At 40.5% G+C, this 18,338-nt stretch overlaps 1 protein-coding gene across 1 annotated transcript in view; it reads left to right on the plus strand.

Annotated features, from left to right (window-relative positions):
* Positions 1 to 16,303, plus strand: part of ccdc186 (coiled-coil domain-containing protein 186) — a 43,576-nt gene extending 27,273 nt beyond the window's left edge. Inside the window, 2 exon segments of the mRNA XM_012855206.3 lie at positions 6,576 to 6,795; positions 11,005 to 16,303. Of these exon segments, the coding sequence (XP_012710660.2) occupies positions 6,576 to 6,795; positions 11,005 to 11,088 (304 nt within the window). The 3' untranslated portion in view covers positions 11,089 to 16,303.
* The last annotated feature ends 2,035 nt before the right edge of the window (positions 16,304 to 18,338 follow it).

Consider the following 18,338-nt stretch of genomic DNA (forward strand, 5'->3'; position numbering starts at 1 on the left):
ATCACAAAGTATATACATTAAAACATATTTAAATTAAAAGTTGCTTAAAAGGTCAGAGAGCAAATTAAGTTGTACAAATAATAAAAAAACAAAAAACAGGCGCAATAATATTTGATAAAAATAGATCTTATGTAAAGGCACGTCTGAATAAGAATGTCTTTCACTACTTTTACTCTGAAGACATCTAATAATAAATGAAGCTTGTCGTGCAGCGGTGTGGAAAACCGTGAGCCTCTTGAGTTTTGTATCTGGTCCTTGGGACTGCCATTAGATTTTGGTATAGGCACCTAAGGATTTCCAGTTGGACTATGTGGTTTCAACGAATCTGTAATATAGGAAGGAGCTTGACCATTCAGGGACCTAAAAGTTAGAGTCAGGGTTTTAGGAGGAATCTTAAAATAAAAATAGCAACCAGTGAAAAGACATGAAAACAGGAGTAATGTGAGCTCTTCTTTGTTCCAGTAAAGAGTTTTGGACCAACTGAAGATAATCGGGGGGTCATTTGTGTTTAAATCACTAAGCTTCCTTGCTTTGGAGATATTTCTCAAATAAATTTATATTTTTGTAAAAGTTGTTTCAAACTGACATGCAAAGAGACATTGACTGGATAAAAAAAAACAAGAACCAAATTCCTTTAATTTGACTTGAAAGCCGAGTTAGTCTTTACTTTTGTCGGACTGAAGGAGCCAGATTCTTCCAAGGCACTGATCAGTTATTGTTCTAACCATCTGAATGTAATTTGCATAAAAGCTACTGGAGATATTGTGAAAAGTGTTAATCATCTGTCCAATATCTAACAAAAGAGAGAGCCTTGGGGTTCCCCACATATTAGATCAACAAAGTCTGATTTAAACTAATCCAAATGGTTTGGAAGTCTTCACCATAATTCTTGTTTTCCACCTGCCATATTTAGATAAACAGCATTAGGGACAAATAGCAGCTGTACTACTTGCTAATATGATAATTTTTTTAGTTTTATCTCTTCTTCACACCATTTTCTTTATAAAAATGCTTAAAAACCCGTAGTACAATAGTCTCCATTTCTGTTGACAAAACCCTGCTGTGTCACCAGGAAGTACAACATCCATTCTTCAGCTTTGATCACAGCTCTGCAAACTAATTATCCTGGCGGCGAGTTTTGTTTTGACACGTTGCACTTTCAAACCCACAGCCCCGCCGCTCTGATACGTCTCTTGTGCCGCAGCTCAGTCAAGGTCGTCTTCAACGCGTTCTTTTGGAGGTGGATGAAACTGTCAGGACACCAGTCTCATTTATCTTCAAAAATCTCTCTCGCACACTAAATGTGTGTTTGGGATCACGGCTTACAGTATTGCTGTCTGGTGTAAATAACTTGGGAGGGGAAAAGGGTGCAGCACGAAACCCAGATTCCTCCTTTGTATTGTTTTGGTCATTTCATTTTTTATTTTATTTTTTGCATAAACATTCTAATTCACGTCTGCTACCTCAGGCCATGTCCAGATGTGTGCAGATGAGACCTAGAAAAACATATTTTCTCCTTGGGGGATGTTTCTATGAGCTTCCAGCTGCAAGCCAGATCAAAATCCACCTGAGAGAGGCGATATGGAGGTTTGGTCCCTGGACTGCACCTGAAGGTGTTTTTGAGCTTTTGTTGACTCCTTTTTCTTTCTCAGGAAAGGGCTTTCTCTCTCCTTATTTATTTATATTTAATTAGGTGGAAATCTGGTATTGATCCTGACGTTCTGCTTTGAAAACCACAAAAAAAGGGTAAAAAGTGTTTATGCTCCTCAAACTTTTCCCTATTTTGTCTCGATATAACTGCAAACTTTATTTTATTTTATTTTTTATTTTATTTTTTTTATTTTTTATTTTTTTTATTTTAACCTTTATTTAACCAGGAAGTCCCTTGAGATTAAGATCTCTTTTTCTAGGGAGACCTGGCCAAGATGGCACACCAGTTAAAATACAAACAGAAGTACAACATAGATAAAATCTCACATAGAGGAAAAGACAGGTCACATAGGGCAGTTACATTTTTCAATTACATGACATTTTAACATGGCTTTAAATTCATTCAATGGGATTAGATCATTTAAATGGAGCAAGTTTTGTAAATTATTCCAAGACCATGGAGCAAAGTAAGAGAAGGATTTCTTCCCCAGCTCAGTAAAAACCATTGGAACCTGGTAAGATTTATTGTATTACTTGGAGATTTTATGCGATCCACCAGCACAAAGTTGTGTATCCTTGTTTAGAGGATATAAATTTATCTGTGGTTTAATAACCTTTTTTTTAATTATCACTTTTTCTTTCTGCGATTTCTTGCTTATTGAATCTCTACCAGCTTTGCGTATCGAGACCAAAACCTTTCCGCTTCTTTAAAAACAAACCATGCTTGCAGATGCTACCAATCTAATCTGACTGAGCTTGAAGTCTCAAGTCTTACCACACAGTATTTAATAGATTTTAGGTCTGGACTTTGACTGGGCCAATCTAACATCAATATAATTTTATCTAATCCATTCCCTAATAATATGACGAGGGTCCTTGTCCTGCTGGATTGTGAACCTCTGAAGTCTTTTGCAGCCTACAAGAGGTTTTGTTCCAGGATTTCCGTGGGTTGAGCTCCATCCATCCAATCATTAACTGACCAGCTTTAGTCCCCTGCTGCAGAAAAGCACACCCACAGCATGATGCTGCCTCCACCGTGTTTCCTGACTTGGATATTGTGCAGAGAGGGATGTGTGGTGTTGTGGTTTATTTCGCCACTCGGGGTGTTTTGCATCAAACCAGAGCATCTTCAACATTTTTGCTGTGCCACCTTCATGACTTGTGGAAAACCTTAAACAGGAATTATTGTGGCTTTTCGTTTAACAAACCCATGGTTCTCCCACCTGAGCTGTGCACCTCTGCACCTCTTCCAGAGTTACCATGAGCCTCTTGGTTGCTTGTGATTGATGTTCTCCTTACCTGGCCTGTCGGTTAAGGTGGACAGCCTCTGTAGTTTCACAGGTGTCATAGTTTGTCTAATTCTGGAAGATGGACTGAACGGATATTGTTTCATAACTTCTCCACAGCTTTATCCCTGGCCTGTCTGCTGTGTTTATGGTCCTCACAAATGTTCTCCAATGAACCTCCGAGGCCTTGGCGAAACAGCTGGGTTTATACTGAGATTAGGTGGACCCTAGGTTGCTTCTGTAGACGTCTGTTCTGGGTTTTGTTTCAAACTGTCCTTTTCAGATCTTTATTTAAAAGAAAAAGAAGTTTTAAAAACTTTTACTCGATTTAATTTCAATTCACAATTAAGGTTAGGTTTGTGTTGGTTTAACTCCAATATAACTGACTGAATTTTGTTGTTACATGAGGCTCATGAAAGTCTTGTTCATTTTTTCCTTTCTAGGCTCACGCTCACCTTTTTTGAAACATCTCTCCCTGACACACCTTGAATTAGAGTGAAAACAATACCAGTGGTGGACCTGCTGCTTTGAATCTTTCATGTCTGAAAGGTTAGGGTATGAGGCCTGGGTTGAGCAGATTTTAAAATATTGATTGTTGAACCATCTGAAGAGCAGAGGATTGGTGACCTTTTAATGCTGGACTCCCTAAGGAGTTCTGCTGTTTTCACTCCTTTTTTGTTTGTTGGTACAGAACAGAGGTGTAGTTTAGCAGTTTTAATCCTGAACACAGAATGGTTCTTTCCTGTTTTTAAAGCTAGGGGTCTGCATTATTTCCGGAACTTTCCCCAAGTTCCTTTTTGAATAACTGTGCATGTGTGAGACCGTCTTACCCACTGAGCTATATTATACACTGGAGTGCTAATCGCCCGCTGTTAGAACGAGTCGCTTTGAAGCCACCAGCCGCCATATTGGTACTCCCTATTTTCCTCCAGCAACTAGGGAATATGTGCGCTACAGCATCGAATAACGAGGATTTTCTCATGTTTAGGGGCGTCTTAAAACTTTTAAAATGTCAAATACCATATACTTTTATTTTATGTTCTAAAACTATCAAGTACTGAGAAAGTCATGTGCTGAAATATTTAGCATTTCATTCATTTAAATATATATTTATAACATTTATAAATATATAAATAACAATATACAAAAACATATATATATATATATATATATATATATATATATATATATATATATATATATATATATATATATATATATATATATCCGTCCTGCCTTCCTACATTCCCTCTATCCTTCATTCCTTTCTTTCTTCAAATATTTCCATGTCAAATATTTAGCAAGCTTGTTGTTGCAACCAAATCCTGTGGGATTCTGTGAGAGTAGGGAGTAGCAAGATGGCGGCCAGTGACTTCAGTTTTTCGGCAAAATCAGCACTCCAGTGTATTATATAGCTCAGTGGTCTTACCTCGCTCTTCCGCTCTTCATCCACTCTGGTTCTATTTCTTTCTACTGAGGTCTTCCTCTTCTTCTCATAAACGTGAACGCGGTTCGCTTTCATGCGACTCTCAGCCATGTTCAAAGTAAACGATGAGAGCAGCGGAGCTACAATTAACGGCTAACACCGAAGCTAACTTAGCCGCTAAGCTAACCGGATGCATAATATAAGTGCGCATGTGCAGGGTTAGGGTTGTGTATGGGACAACAAATGGATAAGGTTATATCCCGCAGAAGTTGAGGGACAGAGGAGACTGAGAGCAGGAACAAAAGTCTAACCCAGGGGTCACCAACCACTGTTTAAACTGAGACCTACTTCATTTGTGCTGTGTCATACTAGCTAGCATCACTGACCTTTTGAACTAGGAGAGTAAGACTTCACCTTAACCTTATGTAAAATTAAAGTATTTTTCATGCTTTGTTATAGATGTTGTTGGTTTTTTTTTAATCTATATAAGTGCAAGTGTGAATAAACAGAGTATAGGATTAAAATTAAGTTGCAGATGCAGCTCACCGGCGGGTTGTGCTGTTTTTAGAACAGGCTTGTGGGCGCCACATGTGGTCCTCAGGGGGGCTATTTGGTCCCTGTGGACCAGTGTTGCCAACTCAGCGACTTTGTCGCTATATTTAGCGACTTTTCAGACCCCTCCAGCGACTCTTTTTCAAAAAAGCGACTAGCGACAAATCTAGCGACTTCTGGAGACTCTGACGTGAAAGCACGTATCGTTTATACTCTTGTCCTCCAGCGGCAGGTGCTGCCGTGGGGCGCCTCCCCCGTTCTCCCGCTACCGCAGGAGTCCCTCTCAGCGCTGCAGTCAGAGCCACAGCATGTTTACCCTCACCGTCCAGACTGCAAATAAAGCGCGCATGCGCCGGGATTGACGGCGCATGTTGATCATAAATAACTGAATTTGAAATATTTTATCTTAAATAAAAAACGACATTTGATTCACACAGCCACATGTTCATGTTTTACCGTGGTTTGTAGGCTCCTTAGTGGACCACAAGAGAAAAAAAAATTTTGAAAAAAAGTTGAAAGGAAAAAATTTGTAACTCCGCCATAGTTTCTCTTTATGGTTCATTTTGCCGGTCTCAAACCCGGGTAAAGGAGGAGGGTTAGTATTGTAATAAAATAAACATTAATAAAAATAAATAAAAAAATAAAATAAAAATAATAATAATAAATAAACATTAATGGACAGAAAAAGTAGTAGTGTTTTTTCTCACTTTTTGTCTCTCTCTAACGACGTTAATTCTCACACAGCGTCAATAATATGCACATCACATCATGTGGCAGATTATGCAAATTAGGCGATGACGTCATTCAGCGACTTCTGGCGACTTTTAGACCAGCCAATAGCTACTTTCCTTACTGAGGAGTTGGCAACACTGCTGTGGACACCATGTTGGTGACCCCTGCTCTAACCAGTCCCTGCTCTTCACACCGAAGGGTAGAGACTGGTTAGAGGTTAGAGTTTTTACAGGCCTGCAGCTCCCACAGGGATCAATTTTGTTTTTTTATTTTACTTCCTTTTTCTGAATGCATAATGTATTGACTACTTTTTTTTTGTTGTTTAGTTTTTCAGTTTTCCGTTGCATGTACAGAAGCTAATTTAGGAGTCAGAGTACGACTCTCTCAGGATCGGGTTTCCTTTAAGTTAAAACGCTTGTCGGTGTTCTCTGTCGAGGGGGAAAAGGAAACATCAGGAGTTTTTTTTTTTGTGCCGTTAAGTTAATGAAAGCTGTGTCTCTGACACGGGCACGGCTTAAGCTCCAAACCGTGTTGTTGCTTAGGCGGAACAGCCTCCTGTACGTGACGTGGAGATTTATCCCGCTTTCTTTTTATAAACAGAAACACGCAGTTGATTAATTGAACGCATTAGAAATCTGCCGTTTTCATTACATTTTCCTCTGACGGGCACAATTATAATCGCTCTGTGACTGACGCACGGGTCCAATAAGCAATCCCTCCCGGATTTGCCATTTCCCGTAACGTCCCCGGCGTTTGCCGCTGCAAAATGCTTCATTGCCCCGTTGAGGCTCTCCGTGCTCTCTAACTATGAAACCTTGCTTTTCTCAATTTTCTCCCCATAGCAGTCTGCGGCCGTCTCCTTTTTATCAGAGAAAGGGTTTGACTCATCGCTTCCCCCCCGCCCTCCTCTTTCTTTCTGCTGCCCACAGAATTATCCAGAGCTACGTGCTAAGAGAGGAGACGGGGGCGCTCTCGTCGGAGGCATCGGATATTAACAAGGCCCACCTCAGCCGGCGGGGGGGCATCATGGCTTCGCTCTACACCTCCCACCCGGCGGACAGCGGCCTGACCCTGGACCTGTCTCTGGAGATTAACAGGAAGCTGCAGGCAGTGCTGGAGGACACGCTGCTGAAGAACATTACTCTGAAGGTAAATTTTTTTTTTCCCCCAGCGAGCATCGCTCCGCTGTGGAGAGAGGAAAGCTGGACGGAGGTCTTGTATAGTGTCCGTGATGTGATTTTTTTCTTCAAGGCCCTTTAATATCCAGCGAGTGATTAACCTTAAAGTGAGCTGCCGATGGATTTTCCTGCGTCTGTATCATGTTCCACTTATATTGACACCATCAAGGCCCTTTTCCAGCACACGTTCACGTGTCTTGTGTAAATTACTCCTTTGCTGTTTCCATGCAGTAACCTTAGGTTAATTTAACTTGTGATTACCTGTTAAATTTTTCTCCTTCATGCTTGTATCCTTCGGTTAGTTCCTGCAGCCCTTTTTTCTTTTTTCACTATCTGAGTGAAAGTAGTGTGACAAAACTTTGATTAAATCCTTTGAGGTGCAGCTGCCTGTCTGGCCATCTGTTAATATTTTCTCAGTGTTCCCATCCAGTCTTATTTTTCATTATTCTTTAGGATGCAGCTATGACACTGTAGCTACTTTTGTTTCAAGGGAAGTAAAATTGCTTTTTTTTTTTAATTCATCACCAGTTTTATTCAGACTTTGCATGTTTGTTTTGCTAAAGTGGATCATTACAGCAGTTTGAGTCAGAAGGGAATTTCATATTCAGGGCTCCTACACAGCCTGGGATTAGATTTACATATTTTAAGGTCTGGATAAGAAACAATTCTCTGACTGTTCTGTCCATCCATCCATCCATCCATCCATCCATCCATCCATCCATCCATCCATCCATCCATCAGGTTGTCTGTTTATCCATTCTGTCCCTCTTTAGTTCCTTCTGTTGTCCCTCCATCCTTGCATCAATCTGTTTGTCTATCATTCTGTTTTTTTCATCCATCTATCCTATTAATCACTTCTACATGTCTGTTCATCCATCATTCCTTCCTTCCTTCCTTTCTCTAATTTATCCTTCCTTTCTTTCTTCCCTCCAATATCCATTCCCTTCCTCTCATTTATCCACCTCCCTCCCTCCCTCCACTCCACCATTCATCCTCCTTTCCTTCCCTTCCTCCTCCATTCGTCTTCCGCCTTCCTTCCCCGTTCAATTATCCTCCTTCCTCCTTCCTCAATTTATCCTTCTTCCTCAATTTATCCTTCCTTCCTTCCTCCCTCCCTCCCTCCCTCCCTTCAATTTATCCTTCCTTCCTTCCTCCCTCCCTTCATTTATCCTTCCTTCCTTCCTCCCTCCAATTTATCCTTCCTTCCTTCCTCCCTCCCTTCCAATTTATCCCTCCTTCCTTCCTCCTCCCTTCCCTTCCCCCTTCCTTCCCCTCCCTCCAATTTATCGCACCCTTCCTCCTCTCCCCCCAATTTAGCCACCCTTCTTCCTCCCTCCCCCGCCAATTTAACCCCCCTTCCCCTCCCCCGCCTCCCTCCCGGCCCCTCCCTCCCTCCAATTTATCCACCCTTCCTTCCTCCCTCCCTCCCCCCCCTCGCCTGCCAATGTTTCCACCACCCGTTCCTTCCTCCCTGCCCTCCATTACCACCTGCCGTCCCCCTCCCTCCATCCCCCAATTTTCCACCCTCCTCCTTATCTTCCTCTTCCTTCCTTCCTCCCTTCCTCCCTCGCAATTTATCCACCCTGCTTCCTTTCCTCCTCCCCCATCCATCCTTCCTCGTCTTCCTCCTCACACTCCCTACAAATTCCTCACTTCCTTCCTTCCTTTCTCCCTCCCTCCCTCCAATTTATCCTTCCTTTCTCCCTCCTTCCTTCCTTCCTTCCTTCCTTCCTTCCTTCCTTCCTCCCTTCCTTCCTCCCTTCTTCCCTCCAATTCATCCGTCCACCAATCGTTTCACCTTTGAAGCCTGACAACAGCAGGAAATTCTGTTGTAACGTCTTTGTGAACTTTTTTTTAAATTTATGCTTTAAAATGTGCAAACAGGCAAAGAGCTCCACAACTCTGAGTCATTAAAAGCGTATAATTTATTTCCCCCTAAATTATCTGTAGAAACCATTTTATATCGCTGCCCACCACACATAATGGACTGTGTGACAAATGTTTTGCGCCATCCGTGGTTCTTTAGGTCAGTTTTAACAGACATGTCTGAGTGAACGACTGAATGCTGTCAAAGATTGATGAAACCATTAGCGTCCTAATGTAGCAAGGTCACGGGCAAATTCAATACGGCTTCTGTCAATAACTAAGATGAAAGGGAAAAAAACGAGTTCTTCTCAGGGCAGAAGGTCATATTCAGAAATTCAGTGGACAACAGGGTCTGTCATTCCTCTCTGTCAGCAGTTCAGCTAATTTGCAGAGATGCATAAATGTGTCTCTTTTTTAAGCCGTGCTCAGCTGTTTTTCAGTGTTTTGCAAAGGGTATGAAAATGGACTGTTTTTGTTTTTTTTAAATCTACTTCACTTTTAGGTTAGTTTTTGTCCAGAACATTTAGGACAATGTTCGGTCCTCGTTGTTCAGCTGTTAAAGCACAATGTTAATGCAGAGCTTTGGGAAGAGGTCGTTACCTTCATTTCAAAGTCACTTAAAATAAAACAACAAATGACTTCATGTTTATTTTATTGGTGTGGGCAAAAATAACTGGATTTATTATTAAATTCTTTAAACTGCATAGGATTTTTATCAAGAAAACATAACTTTGGTGCTTTGCTCATCACTTTCAAACCAAATCTTCTTCAATCAAAGGTTTCATTATGCCTTTTCTTACCCTTCATACCCTTTAATTTTATTTACATTTCTTCACATTTAAACCACAAACTTAATGTATTTAAAATTTTTATTATTAATTTAATTCAAGAAACCCAGCAGAAAGTAATGAATTGTTTTGAAAAGGATAAAATATGAACGATTTTTTACATTTTTGTACAAACTCTAAAATAATTTTTATTTAAGCCCTGTTTCCTCTGAAATCCCTAAATAAACCCCAATTTATCCACAACGTAAAGATCTTAGAATATAATGTGATACGTATAAGGGGTATTTCGCAACATACTGCAAAATACAGTCATAATCAATCAATTAGAATATGCATTTCTAAGAGGCTTGTTTGTCAGATTAAAAGTACCTTTTGAAAAAAAAACAACAACCTTTAAGATGGTATTAAACATAGTTCTTATTAAGCCCCCATTTCTGTATGACATTTTTTGTTTTTGGTCAGGTGCAATATTCTAATCTTAAATTATGTATTTGTTTTAGATGGCGGTGGAAAGCAAATCATAGCAGAAATAGAGGTTAACATCAGTCTGTGTTAACCTATATAATGTTTCTCTTAGCGAATTGACTTACTGAAATAAATGAGCTTTTTAATAATAAGACCAAACATTTTTATTACATGTTTTTGTTGCATTAGACCGAATGAGCGGCATTTTGCACATCTGGTTAGTGATAATTTAAGAGGAATAAAGGAGGAAGAGTCAAGTATTGGAAAAAGGTAACACTTATTGTGTTAACCTAAAGTTTTGTTTCTTCTTGACCTTTTTGGTGAAATGACTGACGGAAAGAGGAACATAACATGTTGCAGTCTCATTTTCAGACCGGCTGTGAAATTTATTTATTTTTATTTATTTTTACCAGCTTTACATCAGCAGTAGTTCTGAGACAGCAGCTAAAATAGATCCCTGGTCAGAAGAATGCCGGCCCTCCCTCTGGCCTCCATCACGGCCACACTTTCAGAGCACGTCACCGTCCTGTCTACATGCATTATCGCCGCTTCCACGCCGCTCGTCTCACTAAAAAAACATGTAGACTCGAGCTTTGGTAAATATTTTCACGTTTCGCAGCCAATCAGCTTCCTGTTGTGTCAGAGCTGGAGCTGTAAAACCTCCCGGCTCCCCCGATCGAGAGCCCGGAGCAGCACACAAATTGCAACAATGTGCGGCGGTATCTCCTAGCAGAGGCTTTTTTTTTTTTTTTTTTTTTTATCCGCCTCCTCCTTTCAGTGAATGAAAGATGATTGGCACGAAGCAGGAAGTAATGGAATGAAACGCTCACCGGGGGCACAATAAAATGATAACAAAACAAGATGTCTCCGATAAAAGACAAATCAAAACTTCGCTTTTATTGTGTTGGATTACGCAGCTTTTTCAGTTTGCACGTCTGATTGTTACTCTACATACATAAACCGCTTCAGATGTAAAACTAAAAATGCAGGAAATGTCTTTGTTTGTATCCTGTTACCTAATTTCCTTATCTTTTTTTTTTGTTTTTTTTTTTGTTTTGCAGGAGAATCTACAGACTTTAGGGTCTGAGATTGAAAAACTCATAAAGCAACAGAAGAATGTGGAAGATGGAGCCAGGAAGAAGTGAAAAAAAACGAACAATTTTAGCAACTTCTACTTCTCTTAGAGACAAATGAAGGAGCAGAACGTACGTCTTAAGTGCCAGTGAGATGCGGGACCTCTTGCACCGTTTCTGTCCACTTGGAGGAAACGTGTGAGCTTACTTGAACAGTTACTACTCCATCCACATCGTGCCACCTCTATTTATAGAACCTGACACAAGAACTTTCCTTCTGGCCCACATTTTTCTCCCCAAAGCCTTGCCAAGAGAACTCTTTGGGGCTCGTGGCTTCTCGTGGCAGTATTGTGAATGTTTTCGCTGAATCTCCTTGGAGACTGATTGCCGGTGAAACAATCCAGGGTTCCTATGCATTTTGGAGAGGCGTGAAATCTGATTTAAATATTTTTCCAGGTGTGAAGTAGAGGGAAGAGCTTGGAAAAATATTTATTTTCAGACTTTATTCCATGTCTTGTTTGTTAAATGTTGTTTTTCCCCCTCTGTCCGTTGTGCTTTTGTCTTGTACTAACTTCCTTATGTACCTCCTTTTTGTCCTTCCTGCTTTCCATCCTTTCCTTATTTGTGTCCTACCTTCTCTGCTACCTTCTTCCCATCTTTTCATCTCTGTCCTCCTTCCTCCCCTCCTTAATTTCCTCTGTCCTACTTCACCTCTTTTCTTGTCATTTCTTTCTTTTTTGCACCTCATCTTTCTGTCCATCAGCCCTTCCTGGCTTCCTTGTGTCCCGTCTTTCCTCCCTCTCCTGCTTCCTTGTGTCCTACCTCGTGTCCTTCATCATTCCTTTCTTTCCTTATGTACCTCCTCTGTTTGCTTCTTTGTGGCTGTTCTTTCCTTCTATTGTTCCTCATTCCCTTCCTTCCTTCCTTCCTTGTGTTATTCCTTCCTTCCCTTCATAGTGTGAGTCCCAGCTTTCCTCCCTCCCTCCCTTGCATCTACCTTTCTTACTTTCCTTCCTTGTGTCCTTGCTTCTGTCCTGTTTCTGTCTTTTTCTATATTTAAATTCTGTTAATTGCAGAACTGTCTACCATGAAAAATAAACTTTAGCATGAATCGAATGCCAGAGGTCCTGAAAAAGCCCTGAAAAATATGGATTTTGTTTTGTTTTGTTTTACAATGAAGATGGGTAGGAATCCTGAAGGTAAACTGAAACAATCATTGCCAGCATCCCATGGAGTCTGTCTACAAATAAGCCAAATGTTTTTTTTTTTTTTTTTTTTTTGCTTCTTCAGCTGGACATTTGAAGCCAAACGGCAACAAAAACAGATCAGCCCTGACTTGAGGAGAGCCTTCGTTCCGCTGTTGCATTTTACGTCTGTTTATTTATTTCATTTTTTTTTTTTCCCTCCTCCCGCCCTGCCCAGCACTTACTGCCGAGTCGGTAGAGCAAGGTGCCTCTCATCAGTGAGCCCGCCCATCTGTGTGGCACAGGTGCTAGATTTCAGGAAGCATCTTCGTAATGTTCCCCCTGTAGCCGGCAACAGAACGCCACCTGCTCCTCAGCTGCATTAAGTTTGAATCAGTCTCTGATTAAATGTGTATTTCATGTGAAAAGGTTGAAATGTACAGCTGGTCTTAAATTCTGCAACATCGAATGTAATTTTTTTTTCTCCTTCCTTTAAATTTATCTAATATATTTTTATTTGATTACATCTGAGTTTTAGTTTTTATTGCTATTATTTGATTTTCTTTTCTTTTTTTTTTTCTTTTTATATTTTTTGTTCTCAAGGCAAAGTTTAGGGATTTTTGAAGAAAGGTTCTGTTAAAGGGTTATAAGCAGCCATCACACAGTAATGCTAGTTAGCATGTCAGTGGCTTAGGAAGAGACAGCAGCGCTCCAGCCAACTCTTCCTACACTTTCAGCAGTGGAGAAAAACAACAGCAATGATCTGACAATGCTGTTGTTTTGATGTTATGCTCTGCAGACGCTACGTCTGAGCTGAGGAGGATGCCGAGATTTTGAAGTGGCTCCAACCAACGGAAGCCTGACCTGCTTTCTCATATTTTAATATAAGTAATCATTGTTTGACCGCTTGGCAGCACTGATTGGCAGTGGGTAAAAAAAACAAAAACGAGACTGTGATGTCACAACAAAAGTGACGTCCCCTGTCCTGCTGCAGCTGAACACTGTGAATATACACCCTTCGTTTAATTACAAACGCCATATGCAAAACGTGAGAACATCGAAAGTGACGCGAATACTTGAGAGTTTTGTTCAGACTTGATGGTGCACCTTGTTTCCTCTGTAAACCCACCCCTAAAATGTGCTTTTATATACACTAGCATAATGGGCAAGGTAACAGTGGGACAATGGCTTTAACATTATACTTGCAGTCTCTTTCGCTGACTTTCTTTGTTCACCGTAAATACAAAGTAACCGGTCCTGGTTAGTCTGAGAGAGGCCAAGACCAAAGCCGGCTTCTATTGTCTTCAAACAAATCCAGTCTCAAAGGTTTAAGAGAGGTTTATACCTTAGGATAAACCTCTACAGGGAAAATGGTGGGTAGGAGATGCTGTGATGCAAATTATCTTATTATAGCTAATGGCACCACCGTAAATACCGTTTTTCCCAATTACCACTATCTTTACAGGCATTTTAAAACGGTAGAACAGGATGTCATAAGTATTTTTTTATTGTCTTTTCCATTTTTACTTAAACATTTAATGTAGAAATATTAACATAAAGATCCTCAAAAGTTAGAATTTTGAATAGGCAAAAGCTGTTGGTTTCTGACTAACAGTTATCTCAATATCAAGTATAACATGTAGTGATAGCCACACAAAAAAAAGTGTATTTAATCTTCTGACAATTTGTAGCTAATTAAATCATTCACGCACACGTTGCTGCACAACCACCTTTTGTTAACACTGTTACTACAGGACCTAGTATTGCTAAAGGCAATTGGCCCGGGTGAAGAAATGGGAGAACCGGAACACATTTAAGTTTGATTTTATATTTTTAAATCCAAGTTTGGGATTCGGGTGTAAATGGGTCACAGCATAAGCAGCCATCACCATTTTGTTCTTGGCTTACTGCTCACACACACGTCACAGTTACTGTATTTGGATTTACCTTTCACATAATTCATACCGAACTTTCTTCTTAGAACCACTAAAAGCAACCCAAACACCACCAGTGGTATATTAACCGTAAAAACGTAAAGCAGGGTGGAAAACATTATCGAGGTGAGCCCCATATTATGGATTTTTACAGTATTTTGCTTTTCTATCATCCATCTACTCTGACTCAAAACACTTTACAGGCCTCGCTCTCAGTATCCGTTTCGCACAGGAAGATCTTTTATGGCGCACTGCCTCCAACTTCTATTTCCTGCGTAAATATTAATCAGTTCCCAGGCACAAAAAAACACCAATACAAACATGGTCACTGGTTGGAAGAATGATCTCATCAACCACAATGATACCGCGGTCGTTTTAAGATGGTAGGAGCCCGCTTTGGTCATGGCCCCTCTCAGATTAGCCGTTAGCTTTAGCTTCCTGCGCAAGCTAACCTGGATTTATCCAAAAAATAAGATGCCTAGAGACTTATCTGTCACATTTAAGATATTGGCTGCTTCTAACCTTTAAACAAACTTGAAATTGATAAATGTTCCACATTTTGTTTGATAAATTCTCCACATTTTGTTTCTTCACTGAAATCTGCTCTGGTCTGGCCCTCTTAGTGACAACTCATCTCCATGTGTTGGAGTCCTAGAACCATTCCTGGTTTTAAACGTCGGGCACAGAAAAGTGTCTTTGCACTCCATGTAGGATGGGATTTTTTTTTTATTTTATTTTTTATTTTTTGGGGGGGCATTTTTAATTTAAAATTTTAAAATTTTACACTCCTTTTTCCTTTTGTGTAGCATCACTAAGTTAATGGAGTTAAATCAAGTGTAAAAAAAAAAATATCCAGGGACAAAGTGCAATGAACTTTTTTTTTTTTTTTTTTTTTTTTGGATGTACTGCTGGTGTATTGTTTTAAGGCTCGTTTGTGCAACACTTAAATATTTTAAAGTTGCGCTTGTGCATGTGTGCCTTCTTTAACCTCCCCAGCTTTTTTCTGTTAACACCCGGCGTACACGCTTTTGCTGCCCAGGCGTGTTAGCTGGACTATTAAAGCCAGTTATTTTATTGTTATCTCCTTCCAGAGTCAATCTGCCACCGTGAGCATGCACACGCCTGCAGCTCGGTACCTCTCTCTGTAACAAGAAAACAATATAAGCGCGATCGTTCAGAACCCTGCAAGATGAAGGTTAAAGAGCAACTCGGTTACACAACGCTCCGTTTCCTCTCACTTCATCTGATCTCATTTGCTGCAGCCGTCACAACGGATAAGCCGGCCTTTTTTTGTTGTTGTTGTTTTTCTTGTTTTTAAAGGGGCATGAATGGTTGCAGGCCGATCCCGTCGCCATTCACCCCGAGGCTATGCAAAAAGTGGACCGCTACGTGAATAGAGATAAAGATGAAAGTCTCGCTATCGAGGTCGCAGAGACCTCAAAGCCTCTGCGCTGCAGCAGCGAGTGCCCTGCTTTTGATGGAACTCTATGTTTATTGCATCCGATACCAAATAGGATGAATTTGTAAACCTGCAGGCAACGGAAACCTGAGATTTCTTCTCATATTGAAACAAAGCGACTCTCTAAACCAGAGACGACAAAATCTAATTTGCCTTACATTTTGGCTTCTTTTCTGTGCAAAGTGGGTTGGATGTTTGGAAGATAAATTCTCCTTTTTTTTTTTTTTTTTACATCCTGCCATTGGTTTCGGATGCAAAATTGAACCGACGCCCATGCAACAGACTGACATAGGGCATTCTAATTAAGTCCCCACAACTCCGAGTCATTCTGGTGGGCTTTTTCAGACTGTTCCCCCCCCCCCCTCAAATCGGGCTGGCTACTGGCTGATCCCAGATTTGCTGCGTTCCACAGCATTGAAACGAAGCCATGCTGCAGCCTTGTGCGGATGAATGGATCAGACCTCATGTTTCATGAAAAAATCCTGTTCTAGGTATTAAAAAAAAAGAAGCTAAAATGAGATGTCTGTTGTTTTTGCTGTTCTGCGATGATTTCCCCATTCCTGTTTTTGTGGATTCATTCAAGCTGTGATTCTAATATATGCATTTGTAGATAATTCCTGTAAAATGAGATGGTTTTTAAAGAAAAAATGATTCTGGATGATGTCTGTACATACCGTGTGTCCAGGGAATAAAAGGAGATGCACCTTTACTCCATGTTGTCTGACCTGTGAGGGTGGAGATGCCGACTGAACATTTGCTGCTCTGGTTTCTGTTTTTTATAATTCATGAAATCAACTGTAAATCAGGTAATGAAACAAGCCACATCCATTCAAAAGCAGCTACATCAGTGTTTGTTGAAGTGACGTGCAGCAGAGGGGCTGCTTCAGCTTTTAAAACAAGACCGAGCTTCTTAATAATTTTAGTGCAATTAAAACAGGATTGTTGCTGCAGTTGACTATTTGAAACTTAAGAAAATAAAAATGTGAGTTAAAGAGCACCTTTCTAAAGTATTTTAACCCGTTGAACTTTTTGACAAATGTACTTTTTTTTTTTTTTTTAGGATTTTACGAGACAGACCCACACGTGGTAGCACATAATTTCATAGGGGATGTAAAATGGGAAAATTATGTATTGGGATACCCTTAAATTAATTTCAGTTTATTGTATTCCTGTCAGAGGTCAGCTAATTGGTAAATAATGTCTACATGTGTCCAATTTAATATTTGTATAAATGCAGCTCTTTTGTAAAGGCTTCAAATGTTTGTTGGAGAACATCATGAAGACCTAAGAACCCAGGAACAGGTCAGGGATGAAGACAAGTGAATAACAAAGCCAGACCTAAAATGGAAGAGTTTACATCAAAGCGTATTCATGTTTCAAAACGGCCTAGTCAAAGTCCGGCTGAGAATTTGTTGCAGAAAAATTGATGCTCATCCAATCTGACAAAGATTTAGCGAACAATGTGACGTGCAGCAACAGGTGGTTCTATAAAGTGCTGATTGAGTGAGTTGGAAAACAAATGCATGCCACACTTTTCAGATGTTTTTCTTTTAGAAAAAAAAAATCCATATATCTTTTCCTTTCTGCTTCACAATTATGCACTACTTTGTGTTGGTCCATTACATAAAATCTCAAAAAAAAATAAATAAAAAATACACTGAAGTTTTTGGCTAAAAAAATTTTTACGTGTTAGCCTGTGGTTGGTAGGAAGACCTAGACAGATTGGAGCCATTTATCAGTCTGAGGTTAAAAAACTGAAAGCCTGAACATGAAAAAAGTTTTTTTTTTTTTTTTTTAGGGAACAAATAAATTTACCCAACCTACATCAAGCCAGGTCTGCACCCGTCACCCTGTCTGTTGTTTAGCATCGAAACGGCAGCCGCAGAGCAGTTTCGCTTGAACAATACACTTAGTCACCGTGTCAGTCTGCTCATGTCAGATTTCACCGCCGTGCTGCTGCTTCATTTATTCCTCTTTTCCCCACAGATGAATCTGAGCACACATTTAAAAAAAAAAAAAAAAAAAGAAATAACGCCTCCGCACCAGCCGACAGCACCTGTCTCCTGGATAAACAACATCATTCAAGAGAAGAGAGAGGAATTTGCTTCCTCAGAGATTCTTCTCACGTCTTGGTGCATCTTACCGTTTTCCACGCAGGCGGCAGCGGGCAATGGGTTCAAACCGCCAATTCAGGGCAGTGGGTACCGGCGGTGCTATTTTTAGCCCGGATGAGGCCCCCCCCCTATCAGCTTAGATGACCGCCCTTGAATTCATAAAGCATCGACCCTGTCCTTTGGGTCAAAGCTGGGAGCAGGATAGCAGCTCTTGGAGGATAACGGCCTCGCCCGGTCCACCTTTAAAGACTCACCCAGAGCCTCGAGGCCTCCGGATGGAGCGTCACAGTGAATGCTGTGACGGTCCACAAACTAAGCTGTTGGTTCGGTTCATTTGGATCCGTAATGGATCAAAAGAAGCTGCCTCTGATTGTGACGCTTTTTGCAGGACAATTTTAAAGAACAAGACCAAGGCAAGTCGCTGTGCGCGTCTGGAAAATGTCTCCCGTCTTGTTCTGTCGAGGCCCGGGGGCCACGCTGACAGCGAGGAGTGTTAAGGCATGTCAAGGTTCATTGTTGTGAGGGTGGAGTTTGGCTTTGGTGCTCAGGAGAGGTGAAACAAACCAAGACACTGAGAAATATTTGGGTTTCAGAGCAAGTTTTCTACAATGTTTTGGATGAAGCCATCAAG

This window comes from Fundulus heteroclitus, chromosome 10 (genome assembly GCF_011125445.2).
Source record: "Fundulus heteroclitus isolate FHET01 chromosome 10, MU-UCD_Fhet_4.1, whole genome shotgun sequence".
In the NCBI taxonomy this organism is placed as follows: Eukaryota; Metazoa; Chordata; class Actinopteri; order Cyprinodontiformes; family Fundulidae; genus Fundulus; species Fundulus heteroclitus.